At 51.6% G+C, this 26,671-nt stretch overlaps 1 protein-coding gene across 2 annotated transcripts in view; it reads right to left on the reverse strand.

The window, feature by feature from the left end:
* The window catches only part of LOC308551946 (anosmin-1-like), a 97,427-nt gene that overhangs the window by 56,607 nt on the left and 14,149 nt on the right, over nt 1-26,671 (reverse strand). For both annotated transcript variants that reach the window (XM_081126857.1, XM_081126858.1), the window contains exon 2: nt 18,855-18,902. In XM_081126857.1, the coding sequence (XP_080982983.1) occupies nt 18,855-18,902 (48 nt within the window). The remainder of the gene's footprint in view (nt 1-18,854; nt 18,903-26,671) is intronic.

Consider the following 26,671-nt stretch of genomic DNA (forward strand, 5'->3'; position numbering starts at 1 on the left):
AGCCTGCGGGGAGAAGGCACCCTGCGCCGGGCCGGGGCCGTGAAAGGAGCACAGGCCCAGCCGTCAGCGCGGCCTGGGGGTGAGGCGTGTGGAACGGAAAGCTCTGTCTGTCTGTTTTCACCCCGCCCCAGCCCACTGGGTGCTCAGAGCTGGGAAAAGTTCCCCTGAAAACCCTACCCCACACCAGGGGCCCCGGTCAAGACGGACCCTGTCCTCAGTGACCGTTCGTAGGTTTATATCATGATGCTGCACATGCTGTGTGCCTAGGCGACCATTCACAAAAATACCCAATGACGGGCGTTTATTTTCTTAAATTGCAATAAAAATCACCTCCGCAAAGGAAGCAGACATCAACTGCTTCACACTCACACACACTCACACACACATACACACACACACACACTCACACACATACACACAGTCTCACACACACGCACTCACACACACACATGGTCTGTCACAAACACACAGTCACACACATGCTCTCTCACACACACTCACACACATGGTCTGTCACAAACACACACACACACACACACAGACACACACGCTCTGTCACACACACACCCCCTCACACAGTCCTCTTCACTCCACTGACGGCAGCGGGAACTGAGACTTGCGCCCACCCGGCCACGCGGCCGAGCTGACAAGCCCCCTTTTGTGCCAGGAGCGTGTCCGCTTTCGGCGCTCGCCGCATGGAACCTGCCTGCGGGCTGCACAGGGCGGCCGCCCGGCTGCCGGGCCGTCTGCACATGGAAATCCCTAATCCCTCGCCCGGCCGAGCGGGCCATTCAGGCTGGGCCTGGGGCCTGGGGCCTGGGGCCTGGGGCCTGGGGCCTGGAGCGGCGGGAAGCAGCCCGCCAGAGCGCTCCCGTGCAGGGCGGCGGTCAGCGTGTCACCTCTGACCTGTGACCTCCCGGCGTGGGGGAGGCATTCACCGCGCACCAGCGGCAGCGGTCTGAGGGCCGGAGCAGGGGCACAGGGCTTGCCTCCTGCCCCCGGATGGAGAAGGACGGAGAACTGAGAATGCCAGCCTGCCCCTCAGCCAGCAACCACGGCCCCTCCCATCAGTTACTCCCTCGCCTGGGGTCTCCCCCGAGCCCCGGGGGCATCCTGACTGTGACAGGAACACTAGTCAGGTAGAGGCGGCCGGTCTCAGCAGGAGAGCAGAACCGAGAGGTTTCTCCTCTCGGGGAGGGAAGCCAGGCGTTAAAGGGCATTTTCCTCACTGCTCTGGGGCAAATAAAAGCTATTAAGAGAATGGACGAAACAAAACTTGGTCTGGGTAGCACACAGTCAAATAAATGTTCCGACCCGTGCGCTGTCCGACTTCCCACACATCAGGGCACAAACACAGCAGTCGCAGAAGGCAGCTAGTTTCCACGCCGGGGCGTCGAACTGCCGACCTCTCAGTGCACAGGGGATGCCCAACCAACGGGGCCACCCTGGCCGTGGCCAACCCATAGATTAAAACGGTCACCGTGCCTCCTTTCAGCGTGAATCTGGCTAACAGCCCCCAGTGCGTCCTGCAGGGCTCACTCCCACGGGCCTGCTGTGTGTCTGAACTGGGCGTGGGACGCCACTCCGGCTATCTCCCTGCCCACGGTGTCATCAGCAATGACGTTTGTGTGGGTCTCTCACAGACAGACATCTCACGGGACATGTGGGGGTATGAAAACATTCGGAGCAGCGGAACCTGGCCGTTGGACCCGAGCGTGCTCCGCGTCTGGGTTGGACCACGAGCTTCAGGGGAAAGGAGAGTCCCTGTTGGACGGAGCTGGGAGTTTCGTCCGGATGCTGTGGAAACTGCCCCTGGTTCGTACAGGGAGCCAGGGCAGCCTGTGGCCTCTCAGCCCTGTAGATCCCCGATGACACGCGCCACCAAGTCAGCTCAAAGGACCCGGCAGCACAGGTCCCCACACCTGTCTCCACAGGCCCTCGTGTGCTGGGCAGTGAATTCCGCGCTGCCCTGAACTGTCCATTAGCGCGTATCTTAAATGACCGTGTTAGGGAGTTTCCCCAAACCGCTACAGAGACGATGCTTCATTTCCTTCCCCGGCTGAGCGCCGCGAGCGGGGAACCGAGACCATCCAAGGGCCAGATGTGCAGGCGACGGGAGGAGGGGACAGCGGGGTGGGAGGCGAGGAGCTGTAATGAGGGGGACACTGACAGGCAGGCCTAGCAGAAGCAGGAGCCCTTTCCCACCCGCGCGAAGCCCCCCGCTCCAGGCGCCTTGTGGTCTCTGCCCCGAGGGTCAGCAGCATCCTGCTCTCGGCCTGCTGTGTCCCAAATGCACAAAACCAACCTGACCAGCGTCCAAGAAGGACCCCGGGCCAAACGGCTCATCGCTTCACTTCAAACAAGAACAGGATCTAGCTTTTTTGTTTTTTTAACGTGGGAGGATCCTACAAGGCCCCTTCAGGTTTATGGGTTAGAAAAGCAAGTCCTAGATGACGCACAGATCCGTTTGCAGGAGAGCAGAAAGTGCCTCCTCAGAGTCTCGACTGAGTTATGCCTCCAAAAAATTACTCTTGTTGATTTTTTTTTTTAGAAATAAGAAACAACGGCCGCTTGTGGGTCTGGTGGTTCGGTTAGCATTGCTATGATCCTGTAGCAATAAACTCAGCAAGTCTCACAGGTGGGATAGGAAACAAAAACATCAACAAATGAACAAATAAAACACACTCACGGACACAGACAAGACTATGGTGGTGACCACAGGGAAGGCGGGAGGTAGGAGACGGGAAGGGGGGTACATGGTGATGGAAGGAGACCTGACTTGGGGTGGTGCACACACAATACATATTATAGAGTTGTGCACCTGGAACCTATGTAATGTTTTTAACCAATGTCACCCCAATAAATTTAATTTTAAAAAAGAATATTAGGTCCAGCCGGCGTGGCTCAGCGGTCGAGCATCGACCTAGGATCCAGGAGATCGAGGTTCGATTCCCGGTCAAGGCACACGCCCCGGTTGCGGGCTCGATCCCCAGCTGGGGGCGTGCAGGAGGGAGTGGATCAATGACGACTCTCATCATCGATGTTTCTCTCTCTCTCTCCTCTCCCTTCCTCTCTCTGAAATCAATAAAATATATTGAAAAACAAAAAAACATAATATTAGTCTCTACTCTCGCTTTTCTTTGTTTTGGGTCTACTGTGCCTTCTTGTTCACTAGCCGGTCCTGTGCGCCAGCACATTGCGGGGTGGAGGAAGGGGCTGTCCCGAGGCTGCCGCCCAATCACAGCCTGCGGCCCCGAGAGCACCCTGAGCACCTGGAACGGGCGAGCGCAGCTCCCCAACCTCAGCGCCCCGACACCCGAGGTAAACACTCCTCGGTAGCCGTCCCGTGCATCCTGAGAAACGTAGCAGCGTCCCAGGATTTTTCATTCTGTTCCATTTAAGCTAATTTAAATCTAAATAGCAAATGTGGCGAGCGGCTACTATGTTGCAGAATGTTGCCTTGGGACCTCTGCGGTTATCATGGAAAAGTCACACTGAGAGTTAATCAATACGCCGGGAAGTTCAAGCTTCCGGAAAGGGAAGGATGGTTGGACAATGTAAACTTCTGCTTTGCTTACATGTAATTATTTACCTGCTGTGTGCAACTCAGAGGGGTGAGTGTAATGCTTGCCCGGCAATGGGTAAAAGGCACGCAGTTAATAATATAAGGAGACCGACAGCAAGCCACCACGGCTTTTCTACCCAGACCGCCACCCAGGGCGGCAGTAATGAGACAGACAGACGTCTCTCAGCAGCAAGATCCACAAGCAAAGAGCAATTAACAGCCGTGACCAGCCCGAGCTGCGCCTGCTGCTCCCGCCTCGGCCCAGTGCACTGTACACTCGGGCAGAGCAGGTCCGACTGTCCCCAGGCCACAAGGGGACCTGACCCCCGAGCTCCCCACCAACCTGGGCGGTCACCACGCCCTCCCATCGTGGGGCTGGGAGCCAACACCGGCCGTTAAAGTGAGTCATGTGGTTCATCAGACACAGTGAAAAGTTGAGCAACTCTCCCTTCTGTTTGAGGAGGGAAAACTGAACAACTTGCTATCAAAACGGGGTTCCTGTGTTAGGCTGGAGAATCCTCCGAATGACTGAGAATCCCCCAGAATGAGTCCAGCTTCAGAGCGAATATTGCATTAAAAATGGTGTTTCTGTCCTGGTCGGTGTTGCTCAGCAGTTAGAGCATTGGCCTGAGCACCGACGGGTCACGGGTTCGATTCCTGGTCAAGGTCACGTGCCTGGGTTGCAGGGTCGACCCCGGGCCCTGGTCAGGGCAAGTGTGGGAGACAACCAATCGATGTGTCTCTGTCACATCGATGTTTCCTTCTCGCTCTCTCCTCTCCCTTCCACTGTCTGAGAAGCAATGGAAACAATATCCTCGAGTGAGAGCAAGGAAGAAAAACCCTCCAGCTGTCCTCATGCTTAGTGATGGGCCTCGAAGCTTCCATGGACCAGCAGCAGCAGGATTCTCTGGAAGCCTCTTAGAAATGAGAACCTGGGGCCCCAGCCCAGACCTTCTCAGAGGCGAGACCCGGGAATCGGGTTTCGATGGTGCCCAGCAAGACCCTCCTGGGCTGCTAATGTCTGAGGAGAATTACTCCAGGAAGCGGGGAGCCACAGAAGAGTAAGCACAGGGAGAAACACAGTGGCCATGGGACACGTAGATTTCAAGGACAGGATATGCGTGATGGCCGAAAATATGCCAAAATCGTCCCAGACATGACACTGAACTTGGCAGAAGGGTGGACCTAAAACGGGCGGGGAAGGTATACGGCCCATGAAATCATTGGGTCTGGCCCTGCCAAGGCAACCACACGCGGGACTCAAAATTCAATAAATCTAGGAGCTTTTTTCATAGCTAATTTTTACGCCAATCATTTTGTATGGCCCACAAATGATGTTATAAATATCCAAATGGCCCTTGGCAGAAAGAAGGTTCCCCAGCCCTGATAAAGGAACAGGGGAGAAAGCCAGGAGGAAGGATTCTGAGGTTCTTAGCTGGGAGATGGAGGGAATGGTTGTGTTTTTAATTCATGCTGAGCATCCAGGGAGAGGCCTGGGCTTGGGGCGGGGAACCAAGCCACGTGGTCCAGGTGAGGGCGCTCGGAAGGCACGCCCTCGGCACAGGACCCCAAGGGCAAGTTCTCTCCCCCACACTCAGGCTCCCACCTCTCCCACCAACGGCGAGGGCATGTGTTTAAGTGAGGACACATTAAGGAGGCTCACAGGGCCCTGTGTCGGAAATGACCAGTGGGGAGCTGACTGGGGACTCGAGATGAGCTGTGAGTGCCGTCTGCGCCTGGACAGACGGGAGCATCGGGAAGACAAATGGGAGGAGAGGCTCCGAAAATGGGGGCCCAGTCGGCCTTCCAAACACAGAGGGCAAATGCCACTCTCGTCTGTTAGATTCCGACGACTCAGAAAGAGAGGCTTTAAGTGTCTTAAGGCTGGATTTATGCTGCTACAAATGCATTCTTGACATGACCATGCGCGTCCACGGAGAGGGCAGCAAACTCCCACCGCCGTCCTGACGGCTCAGCACACAGTGTCCTGGCTCTCGGCCGTGGACATGTGACTGTCCCCACGGCAATCCTTGTTTCTTGCCAAATACTGCACCCGGACTGGGCAGAGAAGGGTTTAGAAGGTAGAGGAGCCCCCGTGTGACGTAAGATTCCGTCGGCGTTTGCGCCTCTTTACAATGGTCTCCGTGACCAGCTGGAAATCAAAAGTTCTGGCCTTTTATGGTCTTTTTGTCTCAATTTCTCCCTCTCTCTCTCCCCCCGCCCCACACACACTGAAATAAGGAGACAGACTTGGGGTGCGCAGGACAGAGTGGAAGCAGGGAGGCAGGCGCGCAGCACGCCCGAGTCCAGCGGATGAGTGAATTTGCTGCAAATCTGCTCCGGGTCTTCGAGCTCCTGTCAGTATTTTTAGACGGAGCCACAATCTTCTTGGGGACCCGGAAACACCGTCCGGGGCAGCTTCGCGCACCACTGTGGCGATGGCTGGGATTTACAGTTGATTAGGCCGCAGACTTCGCCTGATTTCTCAAAAGACTGTCTCGGGAAGATTATTTGTGTGCCCGGAGCGCCCCGGGGAACAGGCGGGCTGCCGGGCGCCCTGAGAATTCCCCGGCGCTGCACAGTGTGCTCGCTGAGGCAGAAAACGCGAGTGAAAGACGCATTTAGTGCTCCCCGGAACGCAGGCTCCGTGAGCATCTTTCCGTGGAGGGATTCCAGGGGTGGGGGTGAACCTCAGTGCAGGCTTTATGTGCTCACACAAAACGGGACAATGTGCCTCTAGCGGAGGGCAAAGCCGGCACCCGCAGGCCCGGGCCCTCCCCAGGGAGACACTGCGCCGCGCACCCTCCCGAAGCAGGAGCCTCCGCAGCGCCCCAGCCCCGGCCTTTGTGCTCTTTCTCTTGGGAAACAGCTTATTCAGCTGCAGCCACCCAAGTTCAGGCTTTTGCCTGTGAGAACTGAGCCCCCCGCTGCCCAAAGGCCCAGCTTCCTCAGCAAATGTGAGGGGACAGCCACACAGAGGATGAGCCAGCCTGAGAGCGCCCCCTTTTCCTCCCAACTGCGCTCCATCCAGGCTCGACAGGCCGCACCTGTGGGCAGCCCAACTCCTAACCAGTATTTGCTTGCACCATGCAGGCTGGTCCTGGCCCATGGCCTCCACGGCCCCTGTAAACAGGGCTCCCTGTGTGAGACCAGACCCAGAATCTGTCCCTTGTCATTACTTGCAATGCATGTTGCTTAATGAGGCCACAGCAAAGCTCTCCTGCAAATGTGGAGACACACATCCATGGGAACAGAGCTCCTGGTGTTCCGAAAATCACACTGTGACTCCCACTCTGTCGCTTGAGTGGGCAGTTAGAGGAGGTAAAAGCCGTTCACAGGTCTCTTTCTCTATGCTGAAATTTTCAACTCAGACGCCCATAAGCTAAGGCAAGTGGAAAGGTCCTTCATAGAAATCCACATCCACATTTACTGCTAAGAATGAGACAGAGAGATGGGGGGGGGGAGACAGAAAAACAGACAGAGACAGAGAGACAGAGAGGCAGAGACAGAGAGGGAGAGACAAAAAGGGAGAGACAGAGAGATAGAGAGATGGGGAGATGGAGAGAGAGACAGAGAGTTCAAGAGACAGACACAGACAGAGACAGAGGTCTTTAGAAAGTTTACCCTTTGAGCCCTTTCTCCCCTGCACAAATGGAAAATGAACTCGCCCCCATTGGCAGTTCCACTCTGAAAAGAGCCGGTTGAGAGACGGCCTTTCTTCATTGTCTGCTGCTGGAGGCCATTCTCTGACCTGTGCTATTTACGACTTGAGATCTGTGAAGCCCGGGCCAGACCCCTTTGGCTCCACCCGGTGCACACGGACAAAAGCCATTCACCTTTGTTCACTCACCTCATTTCCCACCAGGACGAGTCTGCACCACGTTCCCCGTCTCATCGTTTTAAATGGCACTTTCTGGCTTCTCTGCCCATCACGGCCACTGCCTAAGTGAGGAGTGGTCCCCAAGGCTCTTTCCCAGTGATGTGAGGATGCTGAGGGACCGTGCTATGAATATAGATGTCTCGTCACTAAGCGCGAAATGTGCATAAATAAAATGGTTCAAGAAGCTCCACAGCTGCCCGGGCAGCTTCCTGGTCGTCTGTTATCTCACGGATTCACCTGGGGCCCTTCGCCCTCTTATGGGCGTCAGGGTCATTCACAAAGACCCACACGGTGCAGGTGGAAAGGAAATGGGAACGTGGGTGAGAAAATGAGAGAAAGGGAAATCAAAATACAAGCTGGGACAGTAGGCCGATGAGCGGGCTCAGGGTGAAGTTTCCCTGTTAAACACGCCGTGTGTGTGAATCCTCCCCAAGAATACTCTTTCCATTGAGTTAGTGAGAGAGTAGAAAGGAGGGAAGGAAGGGGAGAGAGAGAAACATCGAAGTGAGAGAGAAACATTGACGGGCTGCCGCCCACACGTGCCCGGACCTGGTGGGGGAATCGAACCTGCAACCCAGGTGCGCGCCCTTGACTGGGAACCGAACCCAAGACCCTTTGGTGGCGGGCCGGCGCTCTAACCACTGGGCCACAGCGGCCAGGGAAAAAATAGGTTTACTCCTTTCTGCCAGCCCATCCTAAGGGGGCAGCCACAGAACCCATAGGCTACACATGTCACCAGCTTCTAGGGGATCACAATTAGTATTTACACTGCGGCCAGAACGAATGTCATTCCCCCTTTTCCTCCGAAATATGGCCTGGAACGAGAGAGCGATGTCCCCAGCACATGCCTCAGAGGGCCTCGTGACTCGACTTTCTGAGAATATTTCACACATCACAGCAACATGTGACGCAGTAAAAGCCACTCATAATGGGGAACAACAAGCTGGCAGCGCGGGTCACAGCTGTCCCCACCGCCTCCCGCAACCACATCACAATCACAACTAAAACACAGAACCACCATCACTCTGAGCCTCCGGAGATCCGGCTGCACAGAAGCCCCACAACCAGGGAGCTGAAGCAGCACCGAGACGGTAGGAGGGGGAGACATGGGAGGGTAGGGGCTGAATCGGAGACATGGCCGCGGGCCCACACCCGGTGCCTCGGGGAAACCCGGGAGGGAATCTTGGCGGCGGGGGTTTCCCGGAGGAGGGAGGGGTCCCAGCCCCACAGCAGGCCCCAGCCCAGGGCTCCAGGCCGGGAAGAGACGTCCCCACAACTCCGGGCTATGAAACCAGCGGGGACTGTCGCTGAGGGTCGCAGAGGCTGTGGGAGCCCCAGCAGCTCCTCTCAAGGGCCCGGCGCGGACTCACTCGGACGCTCCCTCTGAGCCCAGCACCGGGCAGCAGCCTGAAAAGACCTGGGACACTCGGGGAGGGACTGACCTGCCTGAGATCCCGGCGACAGGCGGAGGGCGGCTTCCTCCCGGGCAGAAGGGCTGGCGGAGGCCATGGCTCCTGTGGCGAGTCCTCCCCGCACAGCCCGCAGGCAGGCGCCATGTTTGAATCGCCAGCACCTGACTCACCTTTGGCCCCGCCCCGTGATTCCCGGAGGCCCCGCCCCTCCCCACATGCAGCTCATCCGGGCCATTTCCAGGGGCTTTTCTGTGCACGTGGCCTCTCGAGCCTCATGCTTAGGACTTTCCTAAAATCTCTCAAACAAGCAGCAGCTGCCCCATGCGGCTTGCTAAGTGGCCCAGGCCCTGGCACTAGTGGCAGCTGCATTGGCTCATAGCTGGGCCTCTCCTGGGCACCTCCAAGCCCAGCACAAGCAGCAGCCAACTAACGTTTGCTGGGTGGCTCATGCTGGGTGGCCCTGGGCAAGGCACTGGCACAGGCTGACTTTGCACCTCCCGGGAGGCCCCAGAGACAGTGCACCTGGTGGTCAGACTGAACCATGCTGGATTACAACCCTACCACACCCACGAGTGACACACTCAAGGGGCGCACTTGGTGAACACCAAAGCCCCACTGAAGTAAATCCTGCTCCATAGGGGTGTCTCCAGCACAGCAGCTCTCTGGCTGTAGCTGCAGCTGGTCCTCACAGCTGATTGGCCGGGGGGGGGGGGTCAATTCCTCCCAGTGACGCCAACAGCAACCAAGGCTCAACTACAGCAGAAAAGTGCACACAGCCCACACAGGGGAGCACCTAGAAGGCCCAGCTCAGGTGACTGGGGAGGCTTAGCCACTGGACCCTACAGGACACCTACTACACAAAGCCACTCTACAAATTCCAACAGACAAAGCAGCTCTGCCTAATACATAGAAACAAACACCTGAAAGCAGCCAAAATGTGGAGGCAAAGAAACATGTCACAAAGGAAAGAACAGAAGAAATCTCTAGAAGAGGAACTAAATGAAATAGATCCAAGCAAGCTAACAAATAGAGAGTTCAGAATTTTGGTTATAAGGATGTTTAAGGAAACAACTGAGAAAATCGATAACAAAGTACCAATTTGAAATGAAGGCTACAGGAACTGAAATGAAGAATAATTCACAGGGAATCAACAGTAGAGTAGAGGACGCTGAGAATCAAATCAGCAATTTGGAATATGAGAAAACAAAAAACACCCAACCAGAAGAGCAAAAAGAAAAAGAATCCAGAAATATGAAAATAGTATAAGGAGCCTCTGGGACAACTTCAAGAGGCCCAACATTCGTGTTATTGGGGTGCCAGAAGGGGACCAAGGAATTGAAAACCTATTTGAAAAAATAATTACAGAAAACTTCCCCTACCTAGGGAAAGAAAGAGACTTACAAGTCCAGGAAGCACAGAGGGGCCCAAACAAGAGGAACCCAAAGAGGCCCACAGCAGGACACATCGTAATTAAAATGCCAAAGGTTAAAGACAAAGAGAGAATCTTAAAAGCAGCAAGAGAAAAGCAGTTAGTTACCTACAAGGGAGCACCCACACGACTATCAGCTGATTTCTCAACAGAAACTTTGCAGGCCAGAAGGGAGTGGCGAGAAATATTCAGTGATGAAAAACATGGAACTACAACCACAATTGCTCTACCCAGCAAAGCTATCATTTAGAATTGAAGGTCAGATCAAGAGCTTCTCAGACAAGGAAAAGCTAAAGGAGTTCATCACCACCAGACCAGCACTACAGGAAATGTTGAAGGGTCTTCTTTAAGAAGAAGCTAATGAACAAAAGAATCTGACGAACTAAATAGATCCAGAGACATTGACGCAGGCAACAGACAATCATATTTCAGAGGAAAGAGGGAAGGGGGTGGAGGGTGGGAAGAGATTAACCAAAGAAGTTATATGTATAACCCATGGACACAATTAATAACGGAGTGAAGGCCTGGGAAGGGGGTGGGAAGTGGAGGGGATCAATTGGGGGGGGGGAATGGTATACCTGTAATACTCTCAACAATAAAGATAAATTAAAAAAAAAAAAAAAGCCACTCATAATGGGCAATGTTCAGCTACTGATGCAACGTAACTGAGTCTTGTGATCGAGGTGCAGATTTTAGGGGTCTGGGAACTATGTATCCACCAGGCATGTATGGATACTGTTTCTCTCTGGGCCCTCCCGTTCCACAGGGATACAATGAGTCTGACGTTCAACTCCCAGGCAAGTACCAGCAGCGCATTTTAGAGGTCTGGGAACTATGTATCCACCAGTCGTGCATGGATACTGTTTCTCTCCGGGGCCTTTGGTTCCACAGGGATACAATGAGTCTGGTGTTCAACTCCCAGGCAAGTATGGGCCATGAATTCTTGGAAACATCACTGTCATCTCATAGCCAACAGAACTGGTGTTGGCTCTGACGTCCGCTGGCAAATCATAACAAGGATGTTTGTCTGAAGAAAGGGGACCACGACCTCGGCCTAGGTATGCATCAAAGGCTAAGGGAGTACCTGACGCAGGTCCCCCTTTAAAAAGTCACTTTCTCTCCCATCACAGAAGAAAACAGCAAGTGTAACCTCAGTGGTGTAGCCCATCAACACCATCAACACAGCTACAATACTTTTAGGGTAAAAAAAAAAAAAAAAAAAAAAAAGAGTTTGAACAAATGCCCAGCTTAGACATTAAACACACACATTCGCACTTCAAATCACCCAAAGAAAATGATGCTTTGAGCAGTGGGTTACAAGGTAGTTCTCTGACCCAAACTGTTTGCAAGATTACCAAGGTAGCTGAATGCAATTATTTATAGGGTGAGAGCAGTTCTTCCGAATCAAATAGGAAAAAGGTAGGAATCTTCAGAAAGGAAACTTAGCGATATCTATGTTCCTTTATGGGGAGAGTTACATAGCAAGAGTGTATCCTGTTTGCCCAGTGAAATTAGACCTGGAATTAAAACCTAGTTTTTTTTCCTGTCATGATCACTCTCTTAAAAACACAGAGAAACAATGTTTCCAAGGCCAACTATGCAGAGGCACAAGTTTCTCAGAGGAATTCCTGTGGGATTAGGTTCAACAAGCAGGCTCGGCCCTCATGTCAAGATTCCCTGCAGAATGGAGTGGAAATGGTAAAAACAGTGAAGCGAATGGGGACCCTTAAGTTCCAGTGAGAGCCTTAGCCCCAGGAAAGAATATTTGGACAGGGCCCTTCCTTGGGGAAGAGAGGGCAACACAGCAAAACCACAGGATCAATGCCCCAAAGTTCTGCACCCCCAGCTGTGGACACCCCAGCAGTCTCCTCTGCAGCATAACCGCTCCCAGTGGGCGCTCGTCCGTGGCCCCACTTTCCTGTGCACACACAACTACTTTGCGACACCTGTCAGACATAATCAGCAAGTCACGCATCTGACAGAGATGTATTTCACACTGCAAAGTGGGCTCCGTTTCCAGAGCCAGGTCTCAGGAGCCCTTGCTCAACTGTGAACCAAGAACAGGTTTCCTCGGCCTGTTCTTTCATCGGGTGCAAAGATACATGAATAGTGAGAGATGGGAGAGAGCGAGGTAGAGACCTTTAGGGAGGGAGGTGGGTGCTTCTTCCTCCCACAGGTGTCTGCTCTGAAATTTACAGCAAGTGGAAGTCTTCACGCCTCTAAACATGAATGTGGAGCCCTGGCCAGTGTGGCGTCGGCCCGTGGACCAAAGGGTCTGGGGTTTGATTCCAGGTCAAGACCACGTACCTGGGTTGCAGGTTCATTCCCCGGCCCCCACTGCGGTGGTGCAAGAGGCAACCAATCAGTGTCTCTCTCTCACATCAATGTTTCTCTCCCCCTCCTTCCCTCCCTTCCACTCTCCCTAAAAATGAATGGAAAAATTATCCTCAGGTGAGGGTTAACAACAACAAAATTACTGTGTGAAATTAGAAATGTGTGGGGCGATTCCGGTGTCACAGGTTGGGTTTAAGCCTGAATAACAATCTCCTTTTCCTTCCATACTGACTGGGCGAGGAGCCTGCAGGCAGCTGTGCACATTCATCAGCAGCTGAGCAGGATTCTGGGCTAGAACACCCCAGAACGTTCCGGCTACCACAGGGAACGATCGCCCAGAAGCACTAATATGTCTGACAGAAGTTCACAGCGTGAGGGCAGAGCGCCCAGCCTTCAGCAGTTCCCGCCTTCCTGGCGGCTCCGGTTAGAGCAGGGGCTGCATCCCGAGGCCCTGGCAGATGGAGGGCAAAGCCCTAGCTGATTAAATCATTAACTCGCCCGTCCGCCTGCATCGCCGCCAGAAGGGGCCCTGCTGGCGGCCTCGGCTCTCATTCCGACCACTTCACAGCCAGGCCTGGGGACGAGGCGCTCCCCTAGCTGTCTCAGCTCCACGTGCTTTACGCTGTGTCTATTTCAAACTCCCTCACTTCTCTCTCCCCTTCTCCATTCCTGCCTTCATACCAGAGAGGCTGTCCGCTTGAGAGACGGGGGAGGGGAGCCTCACAAGGTGGCCGCACAGCTAAGCCCTAACTCCAGCTTGCTGGTCACTGATTTTCAATTGCACATTCACGGTCAAATTCAAGAGCTCTGGTCTCCCTTCAGAAACGCTTCATCTCAGCCCTGGCAGGTGGGGCGCAGTTGGCTGGGGTCGTCCCCCGTGCACTGAAAGGTCGCTGGTTTGATTCCTGGTCAGGACACAGGCTCATCCCAGGCACGGGGTCTCTCTCTCTCTCCCTCCCCCTCTCCCTTCTCCCTTCCTCTCTCTAAAAATAAATTAAAGCCAGGCCAGCACTGCTCAGTGGTTGAGCGTCAGCCTATGAACCAGAAGGTCATGGTTCGATTCCCGGTCAGGGCACAGGCCCGGGGTGCAGGCTCGATCCCCAGCAGGGGCGTGCAGGAGGCAGCCGGTCAATGACTCTCTCTCATCATTGATGTTTCTCTCTCTCTCCCCACTCTCCCTTCCTCTCTCTGAAATCAATAAAAACATATTTAAATATACATTTTTTTAAAAAATAAAAGTCAATTAAAAATCTTTAACAGAGATAGAGAGGGGCTTCGTCTCTCGGCAAGCACAAAGGGCCCACGGGAAGGTGATGATCTGCGGGGTACTTGAAACCGTGCCGTTTGTGGGCGTGATGTTATAGTCAAGCAGACAAAGCTGCGTTTATGAAGCGCGCTGATATGCTTTCATACGTGCAGATTCCTTTCAAGAGAACACCAGCCGAACTCCAGGCACCTAACAACGTCCTCTCACGTGCATCCGTACGCATCTAATTCCGACGCTGGTTACAGGTGGCGAAAGACTCTCTCTCTGCTCTTCCCAGACCGTCTCACCCTCTTTAATGTCTCCTGAGAAACAGTCATGATGTTTGCTGTGGAAATCATCGCTTCAGTATCCACAATAAAGGGCATCAATATGGCATCTGACGAGTTTTCTACAAGAGACTCTCTTCCGCTCGCGCAACCCCCAGGGCTGCAGACGGTCGCCGTCAGTGGTGGCCCTGCCTGTGCCGTTTTTGGTGATTTCTGAAAGATGTTGACATTATGGGCAAGAGGTGCTGCATAATCACTAAGTTTGTCCTTGAAGTGACTATAGAAACTTGGGGAAAATCGCATGGCTATCGGTAAGTATGACAATAGGCTTTAAATGCCTTAAAATCTATAAAACACCTGTCATTTCTAGCTGCTTGGGTTTTTTTCCTTAGAATTGCGAAGAAATAAAGGGTGTCCAACAACACGCATTTCGGTGGGTGCCTGGGTTTTCATGTGCCTCAAGACATGTTTTCCTTGGGCTCTGTCTTTGGATTTGTAATTGTTACCCCATAAATCAGAAAACGTTTAACAAAACAAAAACCTCTAAGAGCCACGCTCGGCTGTCTCTCCGAGGTCTGACCCTTCTCCATAAATCTCCCAGACGTCCAGTGACGCCGTCCAGATGTTCACACAAGCAACGCCCAACCCCCTCGCCTCTGAGTCTGGCCCTGAACAAACCTGGGAGATGACTAACTCTGTGGTTATAGCCTCATAGAACCCAACTCCCGCTGAGATGAAAGTCCACCCCGAGTGACTGCTTTTTGCCATGTATCCTCCAAACCAAATGGGAAGGAAGTCAGTGAGCGAGTTCCAGCCCCCAAAGAAAGATGGGCGTGCACGCTCCCGACAGGTGGGCGGGCTGTCACCGAGCCTGCCACCATCAGATGCAAGGTGCGAAGGTGACCGCATGCCAAAGGATAAATCTTTTATAAAGTAAATGTGAGCCTCTCCTCAAATATAAAGGGGAGGGTATCAAATATCTGATTTAACTCATGAAATGCTGAACAAACCAGTAATGTGCCCTGCCTGGGTCAAAGGAGAAATCCAAGACACATAAACACAGCCACGTGCAATGACGTTCCCCGGGATGGGTGACCCATGGCTGTGAGACGGTCGATTTGTGGAGCAGAACCTATCGCCCTGCCCTGGACCCAATTCACGTGCATTTCCACGTGATACTGTTCTAATTGGCTAGTTATTACTAACAGGAAAGGAGCCAAGGGAAGGCCAGACCTTATAGGCATGTCATATGGGCAGCCACGGGTCTATTCTCCACAGATTGCGGGAGGAAGGGACTGGACGGGGGGAGATAGACGCATGCCCAGGAAAGTTGTGGGGGGGGACGGACTAGGGAAGGCGCTTGCCTGTCGGTCACACCTGCGAACAGGTCATGGGCCAAAATGGGCGTGGCCACTACAAGGGAGCAAACTTCGAGGTACTTAACTCCCGGAACAAAGGAGCTCGCTCCTTCGGTGTCTCTTGGTTGACTCCAGGCTGGCGGGGCTCTCACGCTCCGGCTCCCTGCATTCACCCAGGTGGCCCACGGCCGTGGGGACTCCACACACAATAGACTGGTGGACTGGAACTAGCCTGATGCCGATCTGGACCCGACTGCAACGTGGAACGGAGACCCTGGGCACGGGCTTTGCTTCTAGCTCTGCTGAACCCCCAGCTGCACGTCTTCCAGGCTGGGATTAAGGGAAACAGGACTTTGGAATCCCAGGGATGTAATTCCACGGAAATAAAAATCACTTGGCCTCCTGTGCGAGTCTCAGAAAATTATTTTTCTCAACATATCGTAAGGACACCACCCCAGCACCCAGTGGGAAAGATGATAGCCCAGTTTCCCCTATAACAGACAAGAGCCACCTAGTTACTGTCTGCTTCCTGCCACTTACAGAGCAAAAAAGCAGCTCAAAGACAACAAGCAGCGAAGATAACCCAGAGCGTGTGACAGAACCTCCAGTGATCTCATTTTGCCCATTTTCAAGCCTTCCACAACTTTTCCTGGCTCTGAAAGTGACATTTTAACATTGGATTTTCAAATGTTGTGGTATATTTGGCCTCGTCTCACTATTGTTTACCATTCCTTCATTCAGCACATCCTCACAAGAGGACCAAAACAGATGACCAAAATTACTGACGTCATTTTTAGTCTGAGTCCATCCACACACGCCTCTGTAGTGAGAGAAGAATGCAGCTGTTTGGCTTCAGTGCGGGGTTTGCAAGTGTGAACACAGGCACAGGAGAGAGACGGCCGAGCCGCGGCAAACGGCCAAGGCCAGCCCGAGGCCTGATTTTGTACAGCCGGTGAGCTCGGAATCGGTCCTACGTTTTTAAATGGGTGGGAAACAACATTTCATGACAGGTGAAAACTATATGAAACTCAAATGTCAGCGTCCAGTAGTTTCCCTGCCACAAACAAGTGCCCCTCAGGTAAAGAACCTCTTGTCTAGCCCGGCCGGTGTGGCTCAGCGGTTGAGTGTTGAGCTATGAACCAGGAGGTCGGGGTTCAACTCCTGGTCAGGGCACATGCCCAGGTTGTGGGTTCGATCCCCAGGAGGGGGCGTACAGGAGGCAGTCAATCCATGACTCTCTATTATCACTGATGTTTCTCTTTCTCTCGCCCTTCCTCTCTTGGAAATCAATCAAAACATATTTTTTTTAAATAAAAAAAGAACCTCTTGCCGAAAACTTCGCTGGACAGTAAGTCACTACCATGTGTTACGTGGGAGTTGAATCATGCTAAAGGCCCTTGAGTTCGTTGTGCTTTCATTATGTAGAAATAACCAGAAAAAAAAAAAAAGCTTAGATTTCCCCAGGGAATAGCAGACGATCACGCTGAGTTACACAGACACTAAATCGATTATATAAAACTATGCGCCAAAGGTAATGCAGTAATGACGTGCTTTGGGGAGGAAGGAAATGTAACGTCTGGGTTGCATTCGTTCATCCATCACAAACGTTTATACTGAGCAACTACTCTGTGCCCAACACCATTCCAGGTTCTGAGGACACCTCAGGGAACAGGGAGAACAGAGCCGAGGCCCCAGGGACCTTACTTTTGGGGAAGGAGGCAGACTCAGCAGATAAAGGAGTCACTATACAATGTCCCATCACAGGCTGAGATGGGCCAGGGAGCAGGGAAATGGGTAGGAAGGTGATCTGCAGAGGCAAGTCAGGGCGGGCACAGAAAGGTGTATTACTCAGCAGCATGACTCAGGTGACTCAGGGGTCGTTCCATCAGCCACGTGGGTGGGAGCAGAAGCTGGGAGACCCAACAGCAAACTCCTGGACTGATCCAGGTAAGAGATGATGGCAGACTGGCAGTTAGATGGGAAAGAGAGATACTCTGGGGGGATTCTGAAGGCGACAGCTCCACAGGTAGCAAGCAGAAATGATTAGAAAGCATGTGATTTCTGTAAAATAGTATAGGAACCTTATTTTTTAACATGTATTCAGAAAGTCATATCAACATTATTTCTAGGGGTTTTGTGGGGTTTATTCATGTTCTTTTTTTTTTTTTCTTTCTTATTTCTTACTCTTCTGTCCCAATATTGGTTCAAAAACGGTTTTTCAAGTTGTTGATTTCCGTGCAACACCATGTAGGGAACAGCGTTCAACCTTTAGGAGCCTCTACCAATTAGCCAAGAGATCCCACAGCATTATCAACGTCTGTGCCTGAACTTTCCCAGCGGTAAATGTTACCATCACCACTGCTCACCCCCTCGGCCTACAGATTAAGACGAAAAGCACACTGGGCTTCATGAACCTCGAAAGAGATACAAATTGTACTCACCTGCAAAGATATCCAGCGACAGTAACATCCAAAGGAGATACATTTTGATTAACATGTGAGATTCCTTCCCAAGCATTCAGACTAAGAACAACCCTTAAATTATGTCAGCCTTGTAGCATGTTCCCAAGTTTCTGTTGCAGTGAGCTGGGGTTATTGATTCATTGTTGCTCACAGGCCAAAGGAACTGACTTATTTTCTTGTGAAATTCGGTCTCAAGTGTCAGCCTTGATGATTCAATTACAAATAGAGTTTAACAAGCTGCAGCCCGAGAGCTTCGATGTTTCTTAATTGGGGTATTTTAAAAGTAGCTCATCAGGAGCTAAAGGTGTAATGGGAGAGACAGAGACCCAGGCAGGTATTAACAATAAATAAATAAAATTAGTACACGTGAACCTCTTCCATTAAAACTTCAAGTGTGTAAAAAAGAATTAATTTACTGATTGGATAAGAAGAAGGGGGTGATTAAATGAGAAATGATACTGATACTACAAATTATTATTTATGTAATACCCAACTAAGACAAAACTGGACAAAAACACTACTTATGAAATTTAGTCAGCTTTATGGCAAAAATTATATATATATATATAGTGTCCCAAAAAATGTACACACACACTTTGAATAATTATAAAGTCAGTGTTTATTAAAATGCATTTAATTTTCAGAACTGAGCCATCAGCTGTTACAGTGTGTGTACATTTTGGGGACACGCTGTGTAGCATGCCAACGTCAATTTTCTGCTTTGATGTTGTTCTACAAAAGCACGAAGTGTAACGTTGGTGGGAGCTGGGCTGAGCGCGCCTGGGATTTCTCTGTGCGACCTCTGCAACTTCCTGTGACCCTATAATTATTCCACAATTAAAAGTCTTTAAGAAGCACTGACACAGTTACAGGGCACGTACCTTAGAGCATTGCTTGTGATTCTGACACCAGACCAGGGAACCGTTGTTCTGCAAAGAGAAAAAGAAATGTTGACGAGTTAAATGATGTTCTAGTGGAAACTGCAAACACGTCCATGTGTGCGAATAGACTCTTTAAAACCTGCATTAACAAAAGGCCGGTGCACCCATCCTGAGAGGTTCCTCTCTTCCTAAAACAGAAACTGTGTTGTCAATGTCAGTCCAATGTGCCCTGGACTCTGTGACGTAAGCAGAGATGTTGGAAACGGTGGCAATTCCGAGCACTGCGGGGAGCGTGAGCCACCTCCCGCGGGGCGCTGAGCGGTGCACGCAGAACAAACGCACGAACCGCATTAGAACAAAGGCTCCTCATCCCCGGCAGAATTTCCGCCTATACTTCTTGCGCCCCATGATTAAGATTTCGGCCACAGTTTCCCTTTGGTTGTGACACTTTACATCAGGTTATGCGAGGCTGGGGTAGTTGGTAGAGACGGAGCTGTCACCCAGTAATTAAGATGCCGTGACCTCCAGGTCTCTGAAGTTCAAGGTTGGCAATGAGACCCAGGAGCCTGTTTCCTGTTTGAACCTCTCAACTTTTCATTTTTAAGAACATCAGTATTGATGTTTGTTTGCAATTACAATTCTGCATATTCCCTGAGGTCTGGAGACCATCCGCAGGGGACAGTCTTGGGGGAACAGGTGAGAGTTGGGGGACAGCCCTGCATATTCTCAGTGGCCTGGAGATAATCTTGGGGGACAGGTGAGAGTTGGGGGGCAGCCCTGCATATCGTCAGTTCAGGAGGGAGGGATCACACTGATGGGCTGGCCCAGAGGATGGGAGAGGAGATTAGGTAAACAGATGGAATGCAGATTACAGGGGATTTAGACTTATCACTGGAAATAATTTTTTTTAGTGGATGTCACAGGGTTTAAAAAAAAAAAAAAAAAAAAGGATTACAGCTGTGAGAAGTTGGGTGCAGGGCACACCCTGATTGACTCCTTTTGTCCCGTCTGAGTGCAGGTAAATGGCCAAAACCCCACAACAGAAACGGGAAAGAAGCCAGCAGTGAGGACTGCCTTCAGGGTCCTGGAAATGCAAACCTGATCTCGGACCACCGGTCCCAGGGGGAAAGAAGCGCGGGCTCCCTCTCCCTGGCTCGAGGCCTCCCACCACGAGCAGGGAACCCGCAGCCACAGGGGCTGACGCTTTACTGAGAATTAATATCGAGGCATTTCCTCAAGCAGAGCATTTTCGTTTTCAGCAAAATGTCCCACTAATCATAAAACAGAAAGTTCTGTCATTAAGAGAGAAATATTTGGGGCAACAGGAACCACGAAAGGCGATTATGATTGTAATGGTCTGTTTTTACTTATTACTGGAGACAGCATGTCAGGGGCCGCTGGGGAGACTGACAGATAATCTGTGTAAAGTATTTAGCACAATACAGAGGTAGATGTCGGGGGGCTGGGGGGCCCATTGTTATATTACTGATGTTCCTTTGTTGGTTTGCAGTTAGTGCCGTCTTTTATCAGTGGGGACTAATCCTGGACGTGAAATCTCCCAGCTTTTATGTGTAAGGCTCATCGGACTCTAACTAATCACGTTAGTGACGCTCAGGAGGGGGCCCTTCGTGTTTTGCTCCCTGGGTGGCGGCAATCTTCCCGTGTTTGCTGATACGACAGGGGGCAATGCAGTGTTTAACTTGAATTTCCGTCGATTGGCCGCTGCATTTCCTTTCTGCGGGCCGTCTGGGAATTTCGCCGTTTCTATTCTAGATGATTTACCTTTTGTCGTCCACGGCAGTGGAGACTAGCAGTTAGATTTAACAATCTGTCTGTCATACATGCTGTAAAGCTTCTCATGTGCATCGTTTGTCCTTTAAACGTATTCGTGGTTTTCCATGCACAAATTTTCTACGTGCACACACACAGATACACACACATTCCCCCCAAAATCTGCCTGTTTCCTCTTTGTGTCTGAGGGCTCCTGTTTCTCTTACGACAGCCCCGCCCCCGCCAAGCCCTGGCAGCTCTTCATGCCTTTTCCTTCATCACTCAGCGTCCCCCAAACTCTTTACCTCCACAGAGCACTTCTAAGGAGCCTGCTTAATGCCAGCAAGGATGCGGGTAAGCCCCGATTACCGGCCGCTGTGCTCGGCCAGGTGTGCGCCCGCCCCGCACCTGCACCTGCGCCGCTCGCCCGGCCGCTCGCTGCAGGTGAGCGACGGGAAAACACAGAAACCACCGCCTTTCAACACCTGCCCCGGGCGAGTTCTCAGTCAAATAGCTTCACCAGCTAAGCTGCTTGACAAGGAAAATAAAACACAGTATTTGCGGTAAAGTCTTGTTCTGGCTTCGAGCCAGCGAAATAAAGAGGCCGGGGGCGTAAGGCAGGAAAGAAAGACGGTGGTCCCCGGAGTTAGCGCAGGACCTGCGGGAGGGTCGGGCAGGGGACTGCGCGAGGCACATGCCCACGGCCAGGCAACATCCTGCGTTTTACCGGCTTCACGAGATCAGACGCCAACTCCAGGCAAGCCAACTTTCAAAGAGTTTACAGAGGGCCAACCACCTGCCCCCAGCCGTCGTTTCCGTGACATGTTCAGCGTTCCTCCATTCCGAGCCTTTTGATTTTTTTTTCCCCCTTAAAGCAAAAATAATTCTTCAAAAGCTTCAAGTAAAGAAAACAGTTCATTCCGTCAAAGACAAGCCACAGGGAGGGGATGCAGAGAAATGAAAACTGGAGATGTGGACACGACCGTTGGAAAGGAGACGGGAACTACCGCAGATCCGACCGCGCTGTTTGAACTTCACCAGGTGGAGGTGCGGGGGACACACCCAGGGTCGCCCAGCGCAGGACGGAGCACCCGGGCCTGACACCGCCCGGGACACCTACGACAGACCGACTTTACCATCCACCCCGGGGAGCCAGAAATAACCGGCCGTTCCTCTCAGCTGACCAGTTTGTTTTCATGTTACATGTAAGTTTTTAAAAATAAGAGCAGGGCCGTAGCCAGTTTGGCTCCATGGTCAGAGCTTGGGCCCACGGACTGAAGGGTCCTGGGTTCAATTCCGGGAAAGGGCACGTTCCTCAGTCGCAGGCTCGATTCCCTGACCCCGGGTTGGGGCAACTGCGGGAGGCAACCAATCGATGTGTCCATCTGTCTCACACTGATGTTTCTCTCCCTCTCTCTGCCTCCCCTCCATTCTCTCTGAAAAGCAATGGAAAAAACATCCCCCCATGAGGATTTAAAAATAAGAGCAGGGACTAAAATTTGAATTAATTCACTTTAATCCAGAATATTTTCCTATTATCTTGGAACCATGGAATCATATATTTGATTTTTTAAAAAATTGATTTGAGAGAGGAACAGAGAGGGAGAAAGAGAAACATCAATGATGGGAGAGGGTCATGGATCGGCTGCCTCCTGCAGGCCCCCGACTGGGGATCGAGCCCGCAACCCGGGCCTGTGCCCTGACCGGGAATCGAACCCTGACCTCCTGGTTCATAGGCCGATGCTCAACCACTGAGCCACATGCTGTATGATTCCAACTCTATGACATTCTGGGAAAGGTAAAAGCATGGGGACAGTGGTAAGAAGATCAGTGGTTGGCAAGGGTGGGGTGGAGGGGTGAGGAGGGGAGCGCAGAGCATGTTTAGGGCAGTGGATCTACTCCGTCTGACACTCTCATGGTGGATACGTGTCAGGACACATTTTCCCAGACCCACAGGCTGGGCAACAAGGGCGACGTGGGCTGCGGGCGATGCTGCTGGGCCCGTGCAGGTTCATCCACTGTGAGAAATGCGCCAGTCCGGTGGGGGTGCTGACGCGGGGAGGCTGTGCAGCAGGGGGACAGGGCGTATATGGGAAATCTGCTCAGTTCCGCTGCGAACCTAAAACTGCTCTGAAACATAAAGTTGACTTAAAATGGGAAACTGTTATGTGTGTATATTTTTTGTTCATGAGTAAGATTTCTTTTGCATGTTATGAATCATTCTCAGTCAAATAAATGGCCTTTTCATTCCTATCCTTAAAAAAAAAACACAAAAAACCCTCTGAATTCCACAAACAGGTCGGACCGAATGCTCTAGGAAGACAGTTTAGCCGGCACAAATCCACCTTTCCCCCGAGCCCCGGGATGCAGGCCCCGGACACCTGCATGGGCTCCAGTTCTCTACACCCGGCAGCTCGCGTGGGAATGAGAACCGTGGCCAGTGCTGTCCTTGCACCCAGCACTTGTCCCTCCACCAACTCAACTCCATTGCAAAGGCCCCTTCCTCCAGGAAGCCCTCCCTGACTGCCGCGCCCTGACTACAGCAAGTCCCCCTGCTGCACACACTCTTGTAGCTCCATGGACCTCTCTTCCAAAGCATCCTGTCACCGCTGACAAGCAATAACGTATTTGTGCTGTTTTTACTTCATGATCCTGTGTCTCCTAGCCCGGGACCACCTTTAACACAGATTCTACCTGCACTTCTCTTGCTCCACACTGGCTCCCCCTTGAACTTAACAAATCCTGTTGATTTAAAAATAAATAGATAAATGGAATAGGGATTCACACAGAGGAATTTAAACGTTAATCATTAGCTCATGAGAAACTGGAAAGAATGAAATAGATAGATTGAGCTGACCAAACTTTCCACCTTCTCTAGGTGGAGCTTCTTGGAAGTCAGATTCATTTTTTTTTTTTTTTTTAAATCCTCACCTGCGGATGCTTGTTTTTCAGAGAGTGGAAGGGAGGGAAAGGGAAACATCGATGTCACGTTGGTTGCCTCCCACAGGAGGCGCCGGGATCGAGCCTGTAACCGAGGTACGTGCCCTTGGCCAGAACCGAATCTGGGGCGCTTCAGCCTGGGGGCCGAGACTCTAACCACTGAGCCAAACTGGCCAGGGCTACGGTTCATTATTTTGTTTCCTACAGAGCAAATGTCTAAGAGACCATATTGAAACAGCAAAAATGTGCATTCTGAGCTGAATACAAATTATTTCAGAAATAACCACGCTAATTATGTTTTATAGATGTATATCGTAAAAGTCGCCAAAATAAAATCTACAGAACAGAACGTGTCAGCCTGCAGCATATGAGAAAACATTGCATTTCACTATGAATTTTGACAAGGAATATTCTGACACGTTCTATTTGTGGAGAAGCATGAGACAAGGACAGTATTTTTACCACCTGCTGTCTCTGTTAGAATGAGGGGACCCACCACAGAATCGGAAATATTGGCTTCTCTTAGGACACCTCAAGGAATAGCCTTCCAACTTTAGTCTCCTCCAAGGGGGGATGCCAATTATTCATTCATTCCTGCCACCGCTGTGAGTTCAGATATGTATTCTCTCAGTCACCGTTGGTATTAAAATTTATATTAGCAGGAGAAAACGCTAGTAAATCACGCCCTCGCCACATAGAGAATCAATGGCTTGTGCCCAGAGAAATCCCACCTTAAGTAGGCTTAGATCATTAAACATAATAACTGAAGTTTCACACATGACTCAGATTACAAAGTGAAGGAAGCATGAACAATAGGGCGGCCGCTGTGAACCAAACAACTCAAGCATTGTTCCCGGGGGATCTGGAAAAGGAAGAGAGGCCTCCAGAGAAAGTGTGGATGGGCGCCGATGCTAAGCGCAGGCGTGCTCGGGCACCCCTCGGAGCTCCCCTCACTCGCGAGTGAGGCGGATCCTCAGTTCCCAGCAGGCCCCTTGTCCTGGACCGAGGCGTCTGGGATGTGTTACAACATCACTTCAGGCTGATACATCTTCCCTGAAAGCAAGAGCTGTTTCTCTGGAGGCTGCCCACCAAAGAACACATTGTTTCAATAGGTTCCAACTTGTCTTGGTGCTGTTTCCATCTGGGCTTTTAGAGGCAACTTCAGCGGGAGGCTGTGTACCAACCAGTGGAAATATGTTCTTAAAAAACCACGTCAGCACCATCCCAGAGTTCCCGTGAAGGATTAAAGCCGTTATCACAGCAGAGGAAAATGCATGCGCCACACGGAAAATCTTAGAAACATAACGCGACACTAGTTTTAACGGCACCCTGGGCTGTCACTCTCTGGAAACGCTCCCAAGTACCGCAGATTCACAGCCCGCCACGTACACTTTAAGTGACGTTTAATGGCCAGCGAGGTTTAGGAGCCTCCTTAGATCTCCTCTTCCCGTAACTATTGTCATTGCTATTTTGTTTCCAGTATAGGATGTTTTATACATGAACAAAAGAAAAAACCAATCCAGAGAAACCTTAGCAAAAACTAAGTGTAGGCCCGGCCGGCGTGGCTCAGTGGTTGAGCGTCGACCTCGAACCAGGAGGTTGCGGTTCGAGTCCCCGTCAGGGCTCACGCCCGGGCTGCGGGCTCCATCCCCAGTCGGGGGCAGACTATCAATGACTCTCTCTCATCATTGATGTTTCTTTCTCTCCCCCCTCCCTACCTCTCCGATAAATCAATTTTAAAAAACGTTTTAAAAAAAACAACTAAATGCAGATAGAGCCAGCCAGTGCAACAAAAACTTCACAAGATGTTTTACTACCTAGAGATTCAACCTTGTCCTTCCTGCGAAGGGTGATGTACTAACGCTGCTCCTAGGCATAAGCAATTAAAAATATTTTCTTTATCACATCAAAATGTATTGAGGGCTCTTAGAATCCTCGCTTCTCCACAGTTAATCTCAGGAGCCACGCGGGACCCCAAATCCCTCCGCTACCTTCTTCTAAATTACCCTCAGCCACCTTCTGTGCAAACTGTTTGCATCAGGGCGCACTTCTGCCGGCCCCGGGCCGTGACCTGGGAAAGTGTAAGCTGTATTCGAATGAGGTCAGGCCTGTTCTCTGCAACCAGGACAAGCGGGGGAACTACGGCGAGACTGCAAACCCCACTGAAGATGTTTGTAAACTGCAGAATTCTGACTCGATGACACCATGTAATTACAAGTCAGAAACGACCTCTGAGGGCCATTTAATCCATCTTCCTGCTGAAAACAAGACAAACGTAACTCGCTAATGACATGTCATTGTCTTATGATACAAGGAACTTTCCAAGGGAAGGAGGTCACAGTGTCCCTGTCACATGCTATCCTGTTTCCCTGGCGTTTCCAGCCCTGACTTCTGACCAGACCTCTCAAAGTCAGTGGAGAGCAAAGTAGTGAGGAGTTACTAAGGTCTCGATGTTCTGCCTGCTAACATTTTATGCTCTTATTACTAGATCCTCTAATAAGTCCCTCCAAAATCTTTGCAACGCCCAACACAAAGGTCCACAGCAAATGAGAAACAAAACAGAGTCCACCTGGTGGGAATGTTAGGACTAAGAGGATGTATTATTCAATCCCAGAAGACGCAACAGTGGGACCAGCGTCATGATGAAAACAACCCACGTCTGGGAAGGGAACTCGAAATGGGAGCTTTCGGGAAAATGCTGGTGAGAGTTTGGGGAGAAGGGCAGGTGCGGTAACAAAGGGCCCACACTGGGTGGCTGATGCACCCAGAATTGGGTGTCTCAGTTCTGGGGGCTGGGATCACGGTGAGAGTCGGTTGTGCTCTGAGGGCTCCAGGGAACGATCGGTTCCCTGCCCCTTAGCTTCGTGGCAGGAAATCCAGTTTCCAGCTGGCTCTCCACTCATGTCCTGGCATCTACGCGCGTCTGAGTCCACACTCCCCATTAGGACACCGGTCCCAGCGCATCAGGGGCTCTCGACACAGCACACAAGTCTCGCGGCTGCCCTGCGCACTGGCTCTGCTCCCTCAGAGCGGGCTGGCGATGAGGACAACCGCTGGGTGACTGCGCCTGTGCCACCCGGCCGCCCGCTGCACCCGGCATCAAAGTC

The sequence above is a fragment of the Miniopterus schreibersii genome, assembly GCF_964146895.1.
Source record: "Miniopterus schreibersii genome assembly, chromosome: Y".
NCBI classification, from domain to species: domain Eukaryota; kingdom Metazoa; phylum Chordata; class Mammalia; order Chiroptera; family Miniopteridae; genus Miniopterus; species Miniopterus schreibersii.